The sequence below is a fragment of the Musa acuminata genome, chromosome BXJ2-3 (genome assembly GCF_036884655.1).
Source record: "Musa acuminata AAA Group cultivar baxijiao chromosome BXJ2-3, Cavendish_Baxijiao_AAA, whole genome shotgun sequence".
NCBI lineage: Eukaryota > Viridiplantae > Streptophyta > Magnoliopsida > Zingiberales > Musaceae > Musa > Musa acuminata.
Genome location: NC_088340.1, coordinates 192,640 through 208,444, shown reverse-complemented (window position 1 = coordinate 208,444; position 15,805 = coordinate 192,640). Strand labels below are relative to the sequence as shown.

General features: G+C 34.3%; 1 protein-coding gene across 3 annotated transcripts; it reads right to left on the bottom strand.

The window, feature by feature from the left end:
* Positions 1-2,948: 2,948 nt before the first annotated feature.
* LOC135606680 (TSL-kinase interacting protein 1-like) lies at positions 2,949-15,199 on the bottom strand. Of its 3 annotated transcripts, XM_065097747.1 has the most exons (17): positions 14,986-15,198; positions 11,904-12,088; positions 11,702-11,784; positions 11,569-11,616; positions 9,399-9,508; positions 6,278-6,362; positions 6,076-6,163; positions 5,902-6,000; positions 5,567-5,734; positions 5,350-5,453; positions 4,828-5,069; positions 4,639-4,742; positions 4,394-4,557; positions 3,893-4,300; positions 3,672-3,800; positions 3,411-3,586; positions 2,949-3,335 (listed from the first exon to the last, which is right to left on the bottom strand). In XM_065097747.1, the coding sequence occupies exons 2-16, from the start codon at positions 12,001-12,003 to the stop codon at positions 3,413-3,415; spliced, it is 2,106 nt and encodes a 701-aa protein (XP_064953819.1). In that variant the 5' UTR covers positions 12,004-12,088; positions 14,986-15,198; the 3' UTR covers positions 2,949-3,335; positions 3,411-3,412. The 3 variants fall into 3 exon arrangements, with proteins under 3 accessions (XP_064953819.1, XP_064953817.1, XP_064953818.1); XM_065097745.1 differs by having other exon boundaries at positions 5,902-6,163; positions 14,986-15,199; XM_065097746.1 differs by having other exon boundaries at positions 5,902-6,163; positions 11,904-12,079; positions 14,986-15,199.
* Between the last annotated feature and the right edge of the window lie 606 nt (positions 15,200-15,805).

Below are 15,805 nucleotides of genomic sequence, written 5' to 3'. Positions count from 1 at the left end.
GAAGCTGGTAATTTCACCAAGAAAGCCTCGGGATATGGATGATATTACGGAAAAGCCAGTCACGTTGTATGCGACCAATAGAGGATATTATTATTATTATTATTATTATTATTATTATTATTATTATTATTATTATTATTATTATTATTATTATTATTATTATTCTTCTTCTTCTTCTTCTTCTTCTTCTTCTTCTTCTTCTCATAATTACCATTAGGATTAAGCGGATTTAAGCATTGTATTTGGTTGCCGGTGAATTACCTAGAAAAGCTTTTTCTTTTCCCCTTCTTTTTCTACTAGGATCTCTTTTTTTTCTAAGAAAACTTTTGGCTTTTGCGAGAGATTCCCAAAAAATATTTTATTATTCAATGTGTAAATATAATCATGCTGTATTTAAATAATTACTTGTCTTTACCTATAGCCAAATTACTTATCCTCCAACTACATTTGTTCATGTTGTTATAAAACTAAAATAAATATTTTAAAATAAAACAATATTAAAATGGGTGATTTCCTAGGAAATATCCCAAGTTTGTGGGCGTTTCCCACATCGTGATCCCCTAATGGGCCCCTTCCTATTGGTCAACCAAGCAACTATTTTCCCACCAAAATAGAGAGGTTGTAATGTGAACCAGTTTAGTGTTAGACCAAATTGATTCTAGTTTTTTTTTTTTTTTTTTGAGAAAAAGTTATTAGCATTCCTGAATGGAGCTCTAATGTTTTAATTCAGTAAGAAAATTTACCATAACCAAATCCCTACCAACCATAAATAGTCACTCTTGTCATACATTTTGGGGTTTCAAAAAATGATCTATTTCAAAATTCTTTTGGATGAAAATTAAGATTAGTTTGACATAATCCAAATCAAAGAATGATATATCTATCTTCATTCTTCACTTAATTTTAAGCTTAGGTCTATGTATTTTAAAATTCATTTCATATAAAAATTATGATAAAAAAAGTGAGACGCGATACCTGGTTGTGCACTTACTGTGGTTCAACACCGAAACCAACCTCGGATTGCTTCAAATCCTCATCCATTTTATTATACATTTCGAGGCTTTATAAAAATAATTTTATTGAGTGCTCATGAAGTGGATGAAAATTAGGATATATTTTGGGATACTTAAAAACCTTATAGTATTTATTTTTATTTATTATATGAAATAACAACAGAAAAAAAGACGCTATCAACTATAATAATCTTAAATATGGTTTATAGTAATAAAAAAGGTATAACTCAATCCAAAGAGACTTTCACCTGGGCCTTATTTCAAATCCCCATCAATCTTAACAATTCCTAAAATAATTTGTATGGAAGTTTGAATGATGTTAGATGAAAGTTAAGAATGCCTAGACATATTCCAAAATAATCAATTACAATATTCTTGATCATTGAATCTAAACACTGCAACTCTGTACAATGGCACTGTGATGAGATTTAGTTAGTTCAAGTCCGTATAAATTTTAATTATTGACCTTACTATACATATTAAGATTGTACAAAACAATTTAACAGAAATTAAGAATATCTTAGCATATCTTAAAAATAAAATATAACAAATTAATACATTTTTAATGTAACCTTAAATTTAGATCTATATATTTTGAAAAAAAAAAAAAAAAAAAAACCCTCATAACATTTGTATTCATCCGTGGACAAAGAATGACAATAAGAAATACAGTGTCATAATATTCTTAAATGAACTTATAGTATTGTTAAAAAAATATTACTGTAACTGGTTCGATAAACTAGTGTTGTAACTCCGTCAAGGACACTTTTTAATCAATCTGATCTAACCCAACTGGGGGTTTCGATAGCAAAACAAGTATTTTTCAACATAAGAACATTTAATTCATTTGAAACAGAAATGAACTCTCCATGGATATTATGGAAATGGAGAACTCAATCTGAAAAAAAGAAATGGAAAAGCCAAATTTAAATTTTGTTTCCTGAAAATTTCTCTACAAGAAATATTAATATCTATTAGCAAAGGCGGCATAGTCCTAGTCCAATGATAAGGTTACTCTTTTACCATATAAAAGATCAAGATTGATGTCAAAAAAATGTTACCACATATATTGACCCATCGTTAAACCCAATATTTATGAAAACACCCTTAGTTAAGGTGATACAGAGATTTTGAGACTCAATTTTTTTCACTCTTTTGTTTGTACTCTCCTTGCTTGCCCACTTCCTATTTATAAGGAGCATAAGTCATTTATTAAAAGATGTAAGAAAATTTCATTATATAAGTTACTCTCAACCCTCAACACACATTCTCCTCTATCATCCTCTTTCACTATATCGTTTAGAAAAAATCATAACATTCTTAATCCATTTTTATATTTTTAACACAATAAACAACTCAAACATGAAATATGATTAATTGGCCCACTGATCCAGTGGTCCAAGATTTGACCAGACTGACGGAATGAATATTATTCACTTATAGGCTCTGGGTTTGAGCTCCTCCACTATACGAATCAATTCTACCAAGTGCATATCCTGAAGGCAGAAACAAGCTGCTGCAACTGTTTCCACATCCTCTCATCTAGCCAGTATAACTTCAAACACAACCTGATCCGTCGCAGCCCAACATTACCACCCTAATCAGCCGTAGGTTCAAATTTTTTCCCCACCCATGTCATTCTACTGGTTTAAAACGAAGTAGTTCATATCATACTCCGATATAATGACTTCCAAGATCAAGAAGAATAAAGCATAACAAACAACTCGTATTTATTGATGGGATCACAACCATCATGAATTTCTGATGTGCTGCATACCTTGGTTCGGTTTTGGGACCCCATGTTATCGTTGACCTGTATTAGAAAAAGAGAGCAGCACGGAGGCAATACATACTAATGCCAAAACTCAACTGACAGCATATAATAATGCAACCAAAACAAATTAGTCTTCAAGCAGGATTTTGTGAGCTAGAATATATAAAGAGTGAGTATATTCAAGATTAGTTGTGTGTCAAATGTAGAAAATATCATGCAGAAATATTGTTTCCTATCAGCAGGGTTTGGTCATACCAAGTCAATACCATGCTTCATATGGAACTCAGGAGGGCTTCCAAATTTCCTCCTAATAGCAGGTCCTGGACTACTAATGCTCATGTTTACTTACTGGAGCTAATAAATTTTAGCAGGTGATGAACAAGAACTGTTGTTCAAAGCTAGTAGAACCTTTCATGGGCTACATGTTTACAGCACCCTATTTATGTACAAAAAGCACATACTTTGCCTGCATAGCTTCCACAAGCCATGTAGATAAGAGACAAGTTCCCCATCTCCTATAGCCCACCCTCTTCTTTTACTCTTTTTACCTATGGCCAACATTTTAAAGGTAAATAGCATTTCAGTCATACAGTCAGAGCTGATGATCATTTTAGGAGACTTACTGTCATGCAGGGTCTTTACTATCCAGACAAAACAGCGAGCAATTCTGGAATTCGTCGAGGCTGTTGGCTAGCAAGCGACTCAGGCTACTGAGGCTCAGACTGTCGCTAAAAATTAGATCTTGCCCCTGAAATTTAGAGCGAGGCATATCCAAGTCCAGTGGCCCTAAAGAATCTGACTGCAAATCAAGGAAAAAAAGAACATGTAAATTAGAAAGTGATCTCAAAAAAGCCGACAAGTAAATGCTGGCAAAAAATAGATACCCAATAGATATCTGCAAGACAGGGATCCTTCTCATGATTAGAACCATCACTGGAAATACGATCTTTACAAGTCTCAACTTCAGACTTGTCACAACGAGGATCATCTTTGGATCTCTGTTCACCAAAATCCTACCAACAGAAGGAATTGCAACTTATGCTAATGTTTCAACAACAATTTTTTTATCTTCAAAACGAGTATAACATAGTTGCACATGACAAACCTTAAGAAAATTCTGAATTCCTGGTGAACTTTTAGAAGAAAACTGTTCATCACCATCTGTACAAGTGCTACTTGCAGGTTTCAATCTCTCCTGTGCCTGAGCCGAAAGCATTTGAAAAGAAAATTCATCACAAGTTTCTTCTGCATCCCAGATAGATGGTTGTGATGCCTTATCCGAAAGGGATGACAAATGATGACCAGACATATGGGCAGCAATAGCTGCATCAAACGAATCACAGCTAAATGAGGCCTGTTTAAGACATGAAACAGATGGTTGATTGGGGAAATTCATATGTTTTGAGTTAGCAGCTTTAGATGCCTCATTCAACAAATCTCCAACACTAATGTTGGTGAGACTATCAGCCCATTCTCCAGCAGACATCAGGACACAAATTTCTTCTGTATTAACCTGTAACACAGACAATTGAACATTTTAATGATTAACTGAACAAGTGGCTGAAAGCAGGCTAGATAACATTGAATCCACGGGAAATTTTAGTACCACATCCTTGTTTTTCCAACTACTTTGAGCTCTGGCTTTTTCACCATAGGATGGTTGTAAAGGCTCAGGAAATCTCTCCTCACATTGTACGCAATCCGCCTCAGGAGGTTCAGGGAGATCAACAACTGAAGTTGCAAGATCTTTTACTGAGACTGCTTGATTTTCTGAACATTCCAGAGGTTGTTTCAAGATGTAACTTGTGGAGAATCAAAATCTATGGTAAGGAAAATGCGTAATGATATTACCATTCTCAGTGTCTTCTGAATGCAAACAGTCATCAGGACAAAGAGTTGTATGAGAAACTTCAATACCTTCAGACCCAGCTTCTGCAGTGGAGAACCAGCCATACCTTGACACAGGATATCAGTCAGAAACATACTAACACAATTTAATCAAGTTCTGATTCTGAGTGTTCTTTTATGCTTGTTTTGTACCTTAAACGAAAAATGGCAGGACTGCCAACAGTAGCATATACATCTGCGGCACTAACAACAGTATCTTTTGATGTCCACCTTTTGGAACTTGCCAAGTCTTCCTGCTTAACAGAGAAGGGAAAAAGCATGATTTCTCCAACTGCTACGCTTGAGTCACCCCATTTCCGATTGAGATGTTCCACCACTGATGATATCCTTTTCCGACCGCTTAAGGTGAGCTCCAAATGTGGATTGTGCCCATCCTAGGCAAAAGTGAAGACAATGAGCTTAATTGTTTTCTTGTTTGACTGAGGTAATATGAGTACAAATAAACATGCTAAATACATCTTGTCATGCTTTGGTTGAAGGATTCGATAGAGTAAGATTGACCTCAGTGGCTCGATCACACACATACACAAAACACCCACCCACTCAATTCCTCCATTAACAAGAACTACTGCCTATCCGAAGTGTGATAAAAAAATTTAAGGTTAAATTTCAAAGCCATTACTAGTAGAGAGAGACCTCAGAACATTAATATACCTTTTCCAGTACATTTAGAGTCTGTTCATCAACAGGAAACAATTGCAACTTCAATTTTAAAGATGGTTCTATGATTGCTTTGGCCATCTCAGTTGAGCAAATTCCTACAAGAACCAGAGCATTCAAACATATCTGATTCATTCAACTTGGATAAGCATATGCTAAAGCATCGTCAAATAATGTCTCAAGTAAAACATCAGTCAATCACAGGCCTTACCAGTATTGGTGCATATCTTGTTTGCTAACACATGATAGGTTTCTTCACTATAAGAAAAACTTATATTATTGGTTGCTCGTTCCAATTCTTCAGCAGCATCAGCAACTAAAGAAACACCTGCAATTGCAGCCTTCTCCCATCTCTTATATTCAGCAGATGCAACAACACCTGATAGACAAACAATAAAAAATGATGTAAAACACCATTCTAAATTGAGAACCTAGTCATTATAAAAAAACATGGAATAAGCTAGGTCATGCAAAAGAACATTGAAGGAAGAGACTCAGAAGTTATTTCACTATATGTTATACCAAACATGAACATGCATAAATTACCTGGCCTTCGTTTTGGCCTCAGAGGTCTCATACTAGACAAGTCCCTCCTGCAATTCATGTTTGAAAACATATCGTTCTTGTGGAAGGTCCCTCTAGAAGCTGTTGATTTGTTAGTACTTGGAGATTCAACAGTTAGTAGTTTTACTGGATAAATGTCATTTCCTGGACCCTTACTGAGAATGGTTGTTGAAGTAGAAGAATACATATCTTCAGGAAGTCGTTTTCTTCTAGTCTTGTTTCGGTCCTTTAAAAGTTGATTTTCCTACAAAGCAAAGTGACAACATAAATTTTAACAAATTATCTGCTTATCATCAAATTAAACCAAAAAGGGAGAAACTTAAATCTGAAGGAAAATGCTTAGGAAATATGCACTCACCAAAGCTTCTATGAATATCTTAAATCTCCGGGGCTTCAAATGCAGTTTTGAGGCAGTACAGCTGTGTTTTTCAAGTAAAGACCACCTGGCATATAAAACATCTATTATCATAATTCTTCACAACACACAAGGTAAAAAATGATTGAAGCTCAACCAGCCATACATTAAACAAGGTAGCAAGAACTTCCGAAAATTAGTAAGAATTATATAAAGTAAAAAAGCATATAATACAAAGAAAAATGAGATCTAATTATCATCATTTCACAATAGATGATAATCTTTGGAGCCCACCAATTCAAGTATCACATTATTGGTTTTCAATTTAGCTCAGGTATTTAATGTAATTTGTTATAGTAATGTAATGAATTCCAAGCATGGATATGAAGTATGACCAATAATGGTAGGAAACCAGATCTTAGATTTATACTCAATGATATCTATATAACCAAGAGTAGATAAAAATGCTTCATGATATAGATTCCCTCAAATTGACTCTGTGGTAGAAACGTTTCTACAGAAGATGGTCACCTTCATAGAGGGCGACCGAAAATAATAGATTCATTCACTTTTTTTTTTTACAATATTATATAGCATAACCAAGGGTGTCCCAACGATCTTAATTGACATGCCTTACATAAATGCATCTATAAATCTTCTTCGAACATGTACATACCACCTTAAACCATCTTCTCTAGTTGTTTTCCTAGATAAATAATGTCAATATAATCTTTTATAGTAAAGGACACTCCATAAAAGAACTTAAACATTCATTAAGATTCACATAATACCACCAATTCCCCTCTCCATTTTAACCATCCTACTTGAACACTATCGATAACACTTTCATTAATCTTTACTTCTTAAAGATGATAGATCAAATTATATAAATTGTATACTTACAGAAACTTAAACATCAGTTTTAACTCTTTCTTTTAATTTTCTCTTGGTTTTACTAAATTGGCACATCATGTAATCAAATTACTTTTACTTAATCTAAAGAACCTTAGTTTCTAACTTTTATCTCCACAACTTATGTTTTGAACTAATAGCAACCAGGCTCTCTTTAATATATCAACAAAAGGAATTCATTAAGCAAATCCATCCCAAACATACCTAGTAAGTTTTATTTGGGCAAAAAGATAAGAAGTAAAGTTGGTCACTGATACAAACACTATGATGATAAGAGCTCAGTAGACAACCTTTAACATGTTCTTCCTTTTAAAAACTCACGACATACCTCTAAGGATTCTACTATAGGTTTTTCTAAGTTAATAAAAACCATGTAGAAATCCTACTTTATAGATTTCACTAGTCGTATCAGATAAATAGCTTCTATAATTGATGCACTCAATGACCCTCTTTCAGAGTCACAGTGTATCTGATCAGTTTATATTCCCTACAATTTGAGCAAAATTAGCCATCTGATTATTGTAGATTGGGCAAAAAAATTCGTAAAATAGTCAATTAATTAGTTTAAAAAATATGTCAAATAAATTAATTAACCAAACTACCCTTTGATCTAATTTCCTCAAGTCTCGACAAGAATACAATCTAATTCTATGCTCTAACCTGTTTCATTCTTTTTAAAGGCTCATTTACCTATTTGCCTGAATTTTTCAAACAAATTCATGATTTATAATCTTATCACTTTTTTTTTCTATCTTCACCACTAATTTATCCATTGAGTGCCCAATAAATAATCCTCTCTCACTTCCACATTCCAATATAATTAACTAGCATCCTTTAATCTTCATTATTTATGTATCTAAAATTTTATATACACACACACACACAATATATATATATATATATATATATATATATATATATATATATATATATATATATATATATATATGTATGTATGTATGTATGTATGTATGTATATGTATATATTTGCATCTCTTTCCAACTTTAGCGAGCATACAACACCCTCCCCATTCTTAGATTTAACTAAACTATAAAAACTATCATAAGTGTTGTCCTTAGACATAGTCACATCATTTTAGCCTCCTTTTAGATAGGGGTAATTACATATTACCCATTGTAATTAACTACCTTTAGCATCTCGATTCCTGCGCTTTCAAATATTATATTGGGATCCCTACACTTATGAAAATGAAACATTGAGATCATCATACAGAGCTAAAAGGATAATTTCACAAAGTTAAAAAATCAAGAGAGATAGAGGAGGGTTTTGTTGGAGCAACGGGATTAAATGTTTCACTTTCGTAAGTATAGGGATCTCAATGTAACTTTTGAAAGTATAGAGATCGAAATGCTAAAAGTAACTAATTATATGAGGTAATATGTAATTAACCCTTTTAGATACTTTATTTTTTTCTAAAGTTCAGATTTTTTATAATGCGATCAATTTTATGTTAACCTATTTGCAATACTTACTTTTTGAACTCTATAGCACCACCATCAACTCTCTTTATGCAAGGCCCAAAATTTTCACTCAACAAGAACATCCTTGTTACCCTCTTTGTCTAACTAGCCATTAAAATTTACAAGGAATTAGGTTCATTTTCTTCCAAGCTATAGGCTCCTACCTTTGTCATGCCGTTTTGGGAGAACATTCTATTGTCACCTTTAGATTAGACTATCTGGGTCTCCTAAAAGCTATTTACTTTTTTTCTTCTCTTCCACTTCTAATGTATTAATTTAACACCATGACAAAACAAAAACAAGCTCTCTCTTAATATAAGATACCAAAAATAAATAATATTGTAATTTGACAGTACTCTAGGAGATAGTCCCCTACTAGCTAAGATGTTACAGGTCAACATGGTTATGTGATGCCCATCCATAAAGCAAGGGCAGTTAACTAAGTGAACTTTAAAAGCACCAATTTGTTTGTCAACACTTCCAAGTGTTCTCTTTTAATAGCACCAATGAGCAATAATATAGAAAAGTTGTGTAGCACACACACACTTAATATGTCCATCTTAAATATTGAAAAATAATGTCCATCCTAAATATACAAAGTAATTACCAAGTGTTCTCATTTAATAGCACCAATGAGCAATAATATAGAAAAGTTGTGTAGCACACACACACTTAATATGTCCATCTTAAATATGGAATAATGTCCATCCTAAATATACAAAGTAATTACCATCGGAGCATTGCAGCATTCGTATCCTTCGAGTTTTTAGCGTCAAAACAAAATCCGGGACCTAGAAGCTTGTTCATTCTTCTGACTAGACGATAATAATAATGCCTAACCTGCAGATTAAATAGTAATCCAGTAAGTTAAACTAAGAAAAAGAACATGATGAATCACTTGTTTCACATTTTCTGCAACTTTTAACTACCACAAATAGATATCATACTACAACTTAATTTAATAATTGGCAATGTAAAATATAAATAAAAAAATATTTGTCACTTCATGTGGAAGAAATTATAACATTGAATATCCTAAGAATATACCAAAAAAACTATGTAAAACAAATTCATTATAGCAATGCAATGTAAGAAAGGTGGAAAACACATTGTGCTTGGAGTTCTTTCTTTCCTACAAAGCAAAAAACTCAATAAACAGTAAGTCGGCTTTGCTAACTTTGGTTTCACTACTGTTTTTATAGTAACTTCATTAGTGGTGAATTTTCTTGAAGAAAGAAATTTTGATTTCCAACAGTTTTAAGAATTCTTCACCCTTTTCAACGTCATGAACATCTTAATTGTTTTAGATGAAAAGGTGATATTGCTGCAATTGACAATACTCTCATCTCAATCAAGTGTTGATGATATTCCACACTGTCTATAGCAGCATGCTGCCTTAATCGAACGGAAGAAAATATCTGGCAATTCAGAGCCAAAGAAGCTTGTTTCAGCCTCTCTGGCTCAAAAGCAAAGTCAGTGGAAGGTAGGAGGTCATAGGAGACTCTAGTACAGATAGTAGAGAGATCAGACAGGAGTCTAAGATTGACAATTTCTGGAAAGATATTGTCACTGAAAGGTCTAAGGTCTCGGTTGTTAAGGTCAAGATAAATAGAAGTAACTGAAATGGATGTGTAAGATGGAGGAACAGAGGAAATTTATTTCCTTCGCTGTGCTCTTTAAGTTATTGGTGACTTTGCAAGGGAAAACATGCTAAAAGACAAATCTTCTTATGACCCATCATATTACAGGAGATGGAAGAGTAAAATAAAGAAAGAAGAACAGCACAACAGGATATAAAAATCTTAAGTTAATGCTTTTCCACTTATGGTAAATTAATACCATTTATATCAAATCTTCTTTGTTTTCATATACTCCTATTTTAGATCAAGCATTCATTAGAGAGAAGCTTTCTTTTCTGCTGCATTTGCCGAGACTGATTTGTGTTTGACAAATGTATTCCCATTCATACATCCACCAATTGCAAAAATAATCATCAATCATCTTCATTAAGGTTCAACCTGTCTTCTGTTCCAGATGGATGACCTTTGAGTTGACAGGGCTCCACCACTATAACAAAAATCTCAGAAATTATGGATTGGAGTCCTTAATATTTACCAAATCAGATCATAAAGAACATCAATGTGCTAGTAAAACACTAGAATACTTTAGAGGTGCGAGACACCACATGCTGTATGAGCTCCTATGTGGATTAAAGCATATTGTTCTGATACGTGCATGACAGACATACATCAAATTTACAACACAATAAGCTTGGCATGAGAACTGGCACATCCCAATCAAGCATAGATCAATTTCCCCATATTTGACATAGACTATAGGCAATATCTTAATCCTTCACCCGACCACATATGAAATCTTACTATATATTGTCTAAAAGAACCCCTAGATAAATAACAATAAATGTCTATAAACCATATGAGAAGAAAATGAACCAATCATCAATCCAAAAAGAAGGGGAAATTTTTTCTTCTTCCAACACCTAAAACACACACAGAAAGTGTCACAATCTCCAACAGTAGGTTAACAATAATATTGGTTGCATGCAATAGGTGCGATTAGATTAATCAGCAGTCGATTGTTTGATATTTCTTTTTCTCTAGCAAATGTATACTGTGACAAATTTCATTATTGAACATATATTACAAACACACTTTACCATAAAGATCTTCCCCGTATACAATTCATTTTAACAAGTTTAGAAAGGCCAAGCACCATATTGCATGGTGTATCACCAAAAAAATAAATTAGCTACTGTAATATATGCAAGCAAAGAAATTGTTGGCTTCAGCAACTACCAGTCACTAGAAAGGTTATTATTAAAGTAAAATTATTAAAGTAAACATTTTGGAAAAAGATGATATAGCAAGCAAAGTACATACCTGATCTTTGTTTTTACTTTGAACACGACAAGTAATCTTCTCAAAATTCTATATACAAAATGATACATCAAAATAAAACTAGTCAGAGAACAACAAAGAATGACTTCAGCACAAAAAAATTTAAAAGTAGAACCTTGCCAACTTGTCGTAATGCATTAAAAAAGTTTTCTTCCTCTTGACGTGTCCATGCAGCCCATTGTCGTGTAGGTTTTTTTACTATACAAAAAACATCAACAAATTTCTGTTATGAAATTGCTAATACAAAATGCATTACTCTGTTTGGACAATAACTGCAACAAAGACAAAACTGGACGCATTTTGAAAAAAAGAAATACCAGGATTCTGAGTATCAGTGCACATGGAAGAGGATGAAGGAGAAGTGTTATTTGCATTGTTTATCAGCAAATTCTCTGTTGGAGAAGTTTGATTTTCCATAATCGTGTCGAGAATGTGTCTACTGGAGACAACAAACTACCTCTATCATAGATTTATCCAGATCTCCAGATACAACCTGTATAATCTTTGTAATAAAGCAGGCTTAGTGAGAATTTAAGAAGCCCAGATGGTAAAAAAATAGAAATACCTGATAAGCCAGATGTTTCTATAGTACTATGTTTACTAAATGTAAGAACTACTACAAAGATATAGATCAACATGATTGCATAACAAGAACATGGCAAATCATTCCACCGACACTTTGAGAAAACTAATTTATTCAATAAAATGAAAAAAAAAAAAACAAATGGTTCAATGTGAAACTTTTTCCATTAATAAAGTTTAAGAGCCACATCGATCATCAATTTAGAACATAAAGCACCCAACAGTTTATTTAGGCAAGTTACCATCTCGTTTAGAACTGATCCAAAGTTCAGGTTAATTATGGTGTTCGACAAATGTGAGAAATGGTTCCCCTGTAATCTCTTTTTCATCCTTTCTAAATGACCCTCAAGGCTCAAAGTCACCATAGATTTACAAGTTCTTGGATATATGACCAATCTAAACACTACCCAGATATCAAAGATCAACCAAAATGATGTGACAGTTATTATTGTTAATTATTGTATTATCACTTATGTTTAAGTCAAATGAGCCAAGTTGATGGACCCATCTGGATGATTTCAGGTAATCATTGATGACCAAGTTAATTTTGTTCCTACCTGACAAATGTATCCTCTGAAAATTTGCCAAGATTCAAAACTCCAAATCCTATCTCATGGTCTGATTTGGACAATCTGACCATCAAAGAGATGAAACCAAACTTAAACCTTCAACATTGCCACTACATGCGTAGAGTAGTCTTATTCAGATATCTTTCTTCATGATCTCTTTCTGCTACATCTGGAACTGCCCAAAACTCAAGACACAAATGCACAAACGACCTAAATACTAAACATTGTTCAAGATGAAGACAACTAGTTTGCAAATTTCTCAAGCTTAAGTGTTAGTATCTATTTAGTTGCTCTTTTAGCTAGCGAATAATTATCCAAACTAAAGCTACAAATATATGATAAGTGTATAAACTAGAAGAAGAGTTTTAGCTAAATTACATCCTTGATGAGGCCACTAGATTCAAATGGAATTTGCAACATCAGAATAGTCACACACCACAAAGTAATATGATATGAGGTTGAGCTTGCATGTAACTGATTAAGGGAGCTTCATATAAGATACTGGGTGAAACACACTCTTTGTTAGACAAATAAATTTTTAATTATTATACTCTATGAATTTAATGTCTTCGATAAGAGTCAAACAATATGAGATATCATTTATCTGTCTTTCTTCCAGTGCTTTTCGTATCACAGTATACTCTTGATACATTAGAGTCCATCTAGGGTACTTCTGCTAGAAATACAAGAGCATATCTCTGATTCCCCAATATCCAACTCTTACTTCGTGGCAGATTTTCATCCTTAATTAACACCTAGGTGGACTCTATACAATACGAGAAGTCCCATTTGAAAGATTGCAACTGGGCCTATGTCATATCTCAAAGAAGACTTGGATGAAACCATATTTGACTCCCTTGAATAGATGCACATAAAAAATCATCAAGCTAGCTATGAATTTGATCGATCTGGGTTCCAATATGAACAGATTCCACTTAAAAGCGTGGATTCGGGAGCATCAATTCACTTTTGCCGCAACTAATTACATCCTCTGTAATTAGTAGTTGGAGCGCATTGACATCCCCTTGGTCCTCTAGAAGTCATGAGACTCAAAGACTTGGTTAATCTTTAATTCATCTTGGCAAATCAACAGCAAATGTGCTAGTCATAGCCTTTGGAACTGAAGCCATATGGCTCATCATAACTAGACAGCTTAAGGTTTAAGAAGATACTATGTAGAACAAAGGATAATGCAAGAAAACAACATGATTAACACCAGCAATGTAAGTTTAGGTTAGAAAGTACAGAAAAGGGTGTACTCTTCCACACATGCAAAATTTGCTGGCATTATATCAACACAAACAAATAAATTATGACAACATACACAAATCAAATTTCACACAAAGTAAGCCATGGTCAATGACTGCAAACTGTAATTTTAGGTAGACCACATCAGGGTGGCCAGCGCAAGCAAAATAAAGCAAATAGCTCTCAGAACAGGAAGATAAGAGACAGGAAGTACGAGGTTGGTCCACATTAAAAATAGTAGTTGGATAGTTGAAAACAAAAGTGGAGATACTCAAAGAAACCAAAACTTCATTGATTTTTGTTTTCAGAGAGAAAAGAGGAAATGTCTTCCTTACTTTGGCACCACATTCAACATATAACTCCAGTTTGTGAGCATATACCCACTTATTGCAATACTCCTGATATCCTATGTAATCAATCTATGTTCTACATTAGTTTCCTAACAAACAACCAATGATTCACCTCATCTAATTTTGTATCTGAGTTGAAATACTCCAAAAACTTCTCACCATAAGAGGTTGGTCTACTATCTTACTTGGTTAGAAGCTGTCGCATTGTATGAGAATAACATCATCGAAACAGGTTCCAGTACTTTGATCACCAAATACAATACGTATTAGAAGCTTAGCATCTTTATTTTGGAAGCGATGGGTGAAGGAGAAGGATCTAGAGCCAGGTAAAGGCAATAGGAATGCATACGGTAAGTCACATTCTCTCCCCGAAAAAGTAACAACGATCGACACATCAATTCTACTTCAAACGAGTTCGTTGCTCCCCTCTCTGGCACAAAACAATTCGCCCTCCATCAGATCGGCATAATCGAGATCGTCCTTGCGATCTCCAGCCCAAGGTTCAAGAAAAGATCACCGCGCGTAAATTAGTAATTAGATTCTGTAGAGGATGATGTGGGGCGAATCATCAAATATCGGGAAGCATGCTTCTTCAACAGGATACAGAAACTAGCAACAGATTCGAATGAGGAGGAGAAGGAAGGGGGTACCTGGCGGAGGAAGGGCGCTCCAGCGGTGAGGTGGAGAACCGGCAGGGAACGTCGGAGGCCGGCGGTGAAGATCCGAGTGGGGATCGGAAGGGGAAAGGGCGATCTAGGGCTAATTAGAGGGTGAGAGATGGGCGAGCCAGGGTCGGTCGGACGAGGGATCGAAGACGTCCCTGCGGTGGCGTGCGAGGCGCGGCTGTTTATGCTCGGCCAGGAGACACGCATCAGGGGGGGCGAAACCTCAACCAGGACTCGGTGGATCCCACCGGGATAAGGCTCACGGGGGATGGACATTTGGTTCGCCCAAGCAAGGAAGGGCTTGGGGTTGATGTGGGTGGGTCTGTTGCAGGCGTGACGGTGATGCAGTCGGAGCGTAGCGTCGAGAGGCTACATTTGGTTGCCCAATTTTGCCCCAAAATTAATAATCGGAAATATAACAATGCTCTAAGGAGAACAAAACCATACCCCTACGGATCGAATCCGATTTAGAACATATAAATACATATAATTGTAAAACTTAAAAAGTCTTTTATTTATTTATTTATTTATTTATTTATGTCATCTTTGTTCTTATTTATTAATTAATGCTAACGCATTGATATCTAAATCAGGAAGAATTGTTTAAGATGATATATATACTAATTTGTATTTGTATCAGCGGTGCGTGCAGTGCAATGAAAAATAGAGAGAAATCCAATAATAATAATAATAATAACTATAAATAACAATTTAGTATTTAATTTAACTAAAAAAAATCATCTTTCAAAATAACTTACTATCGTTGCTTTTATTATAAACGCTAAATCCGATGTCTACTTGATAT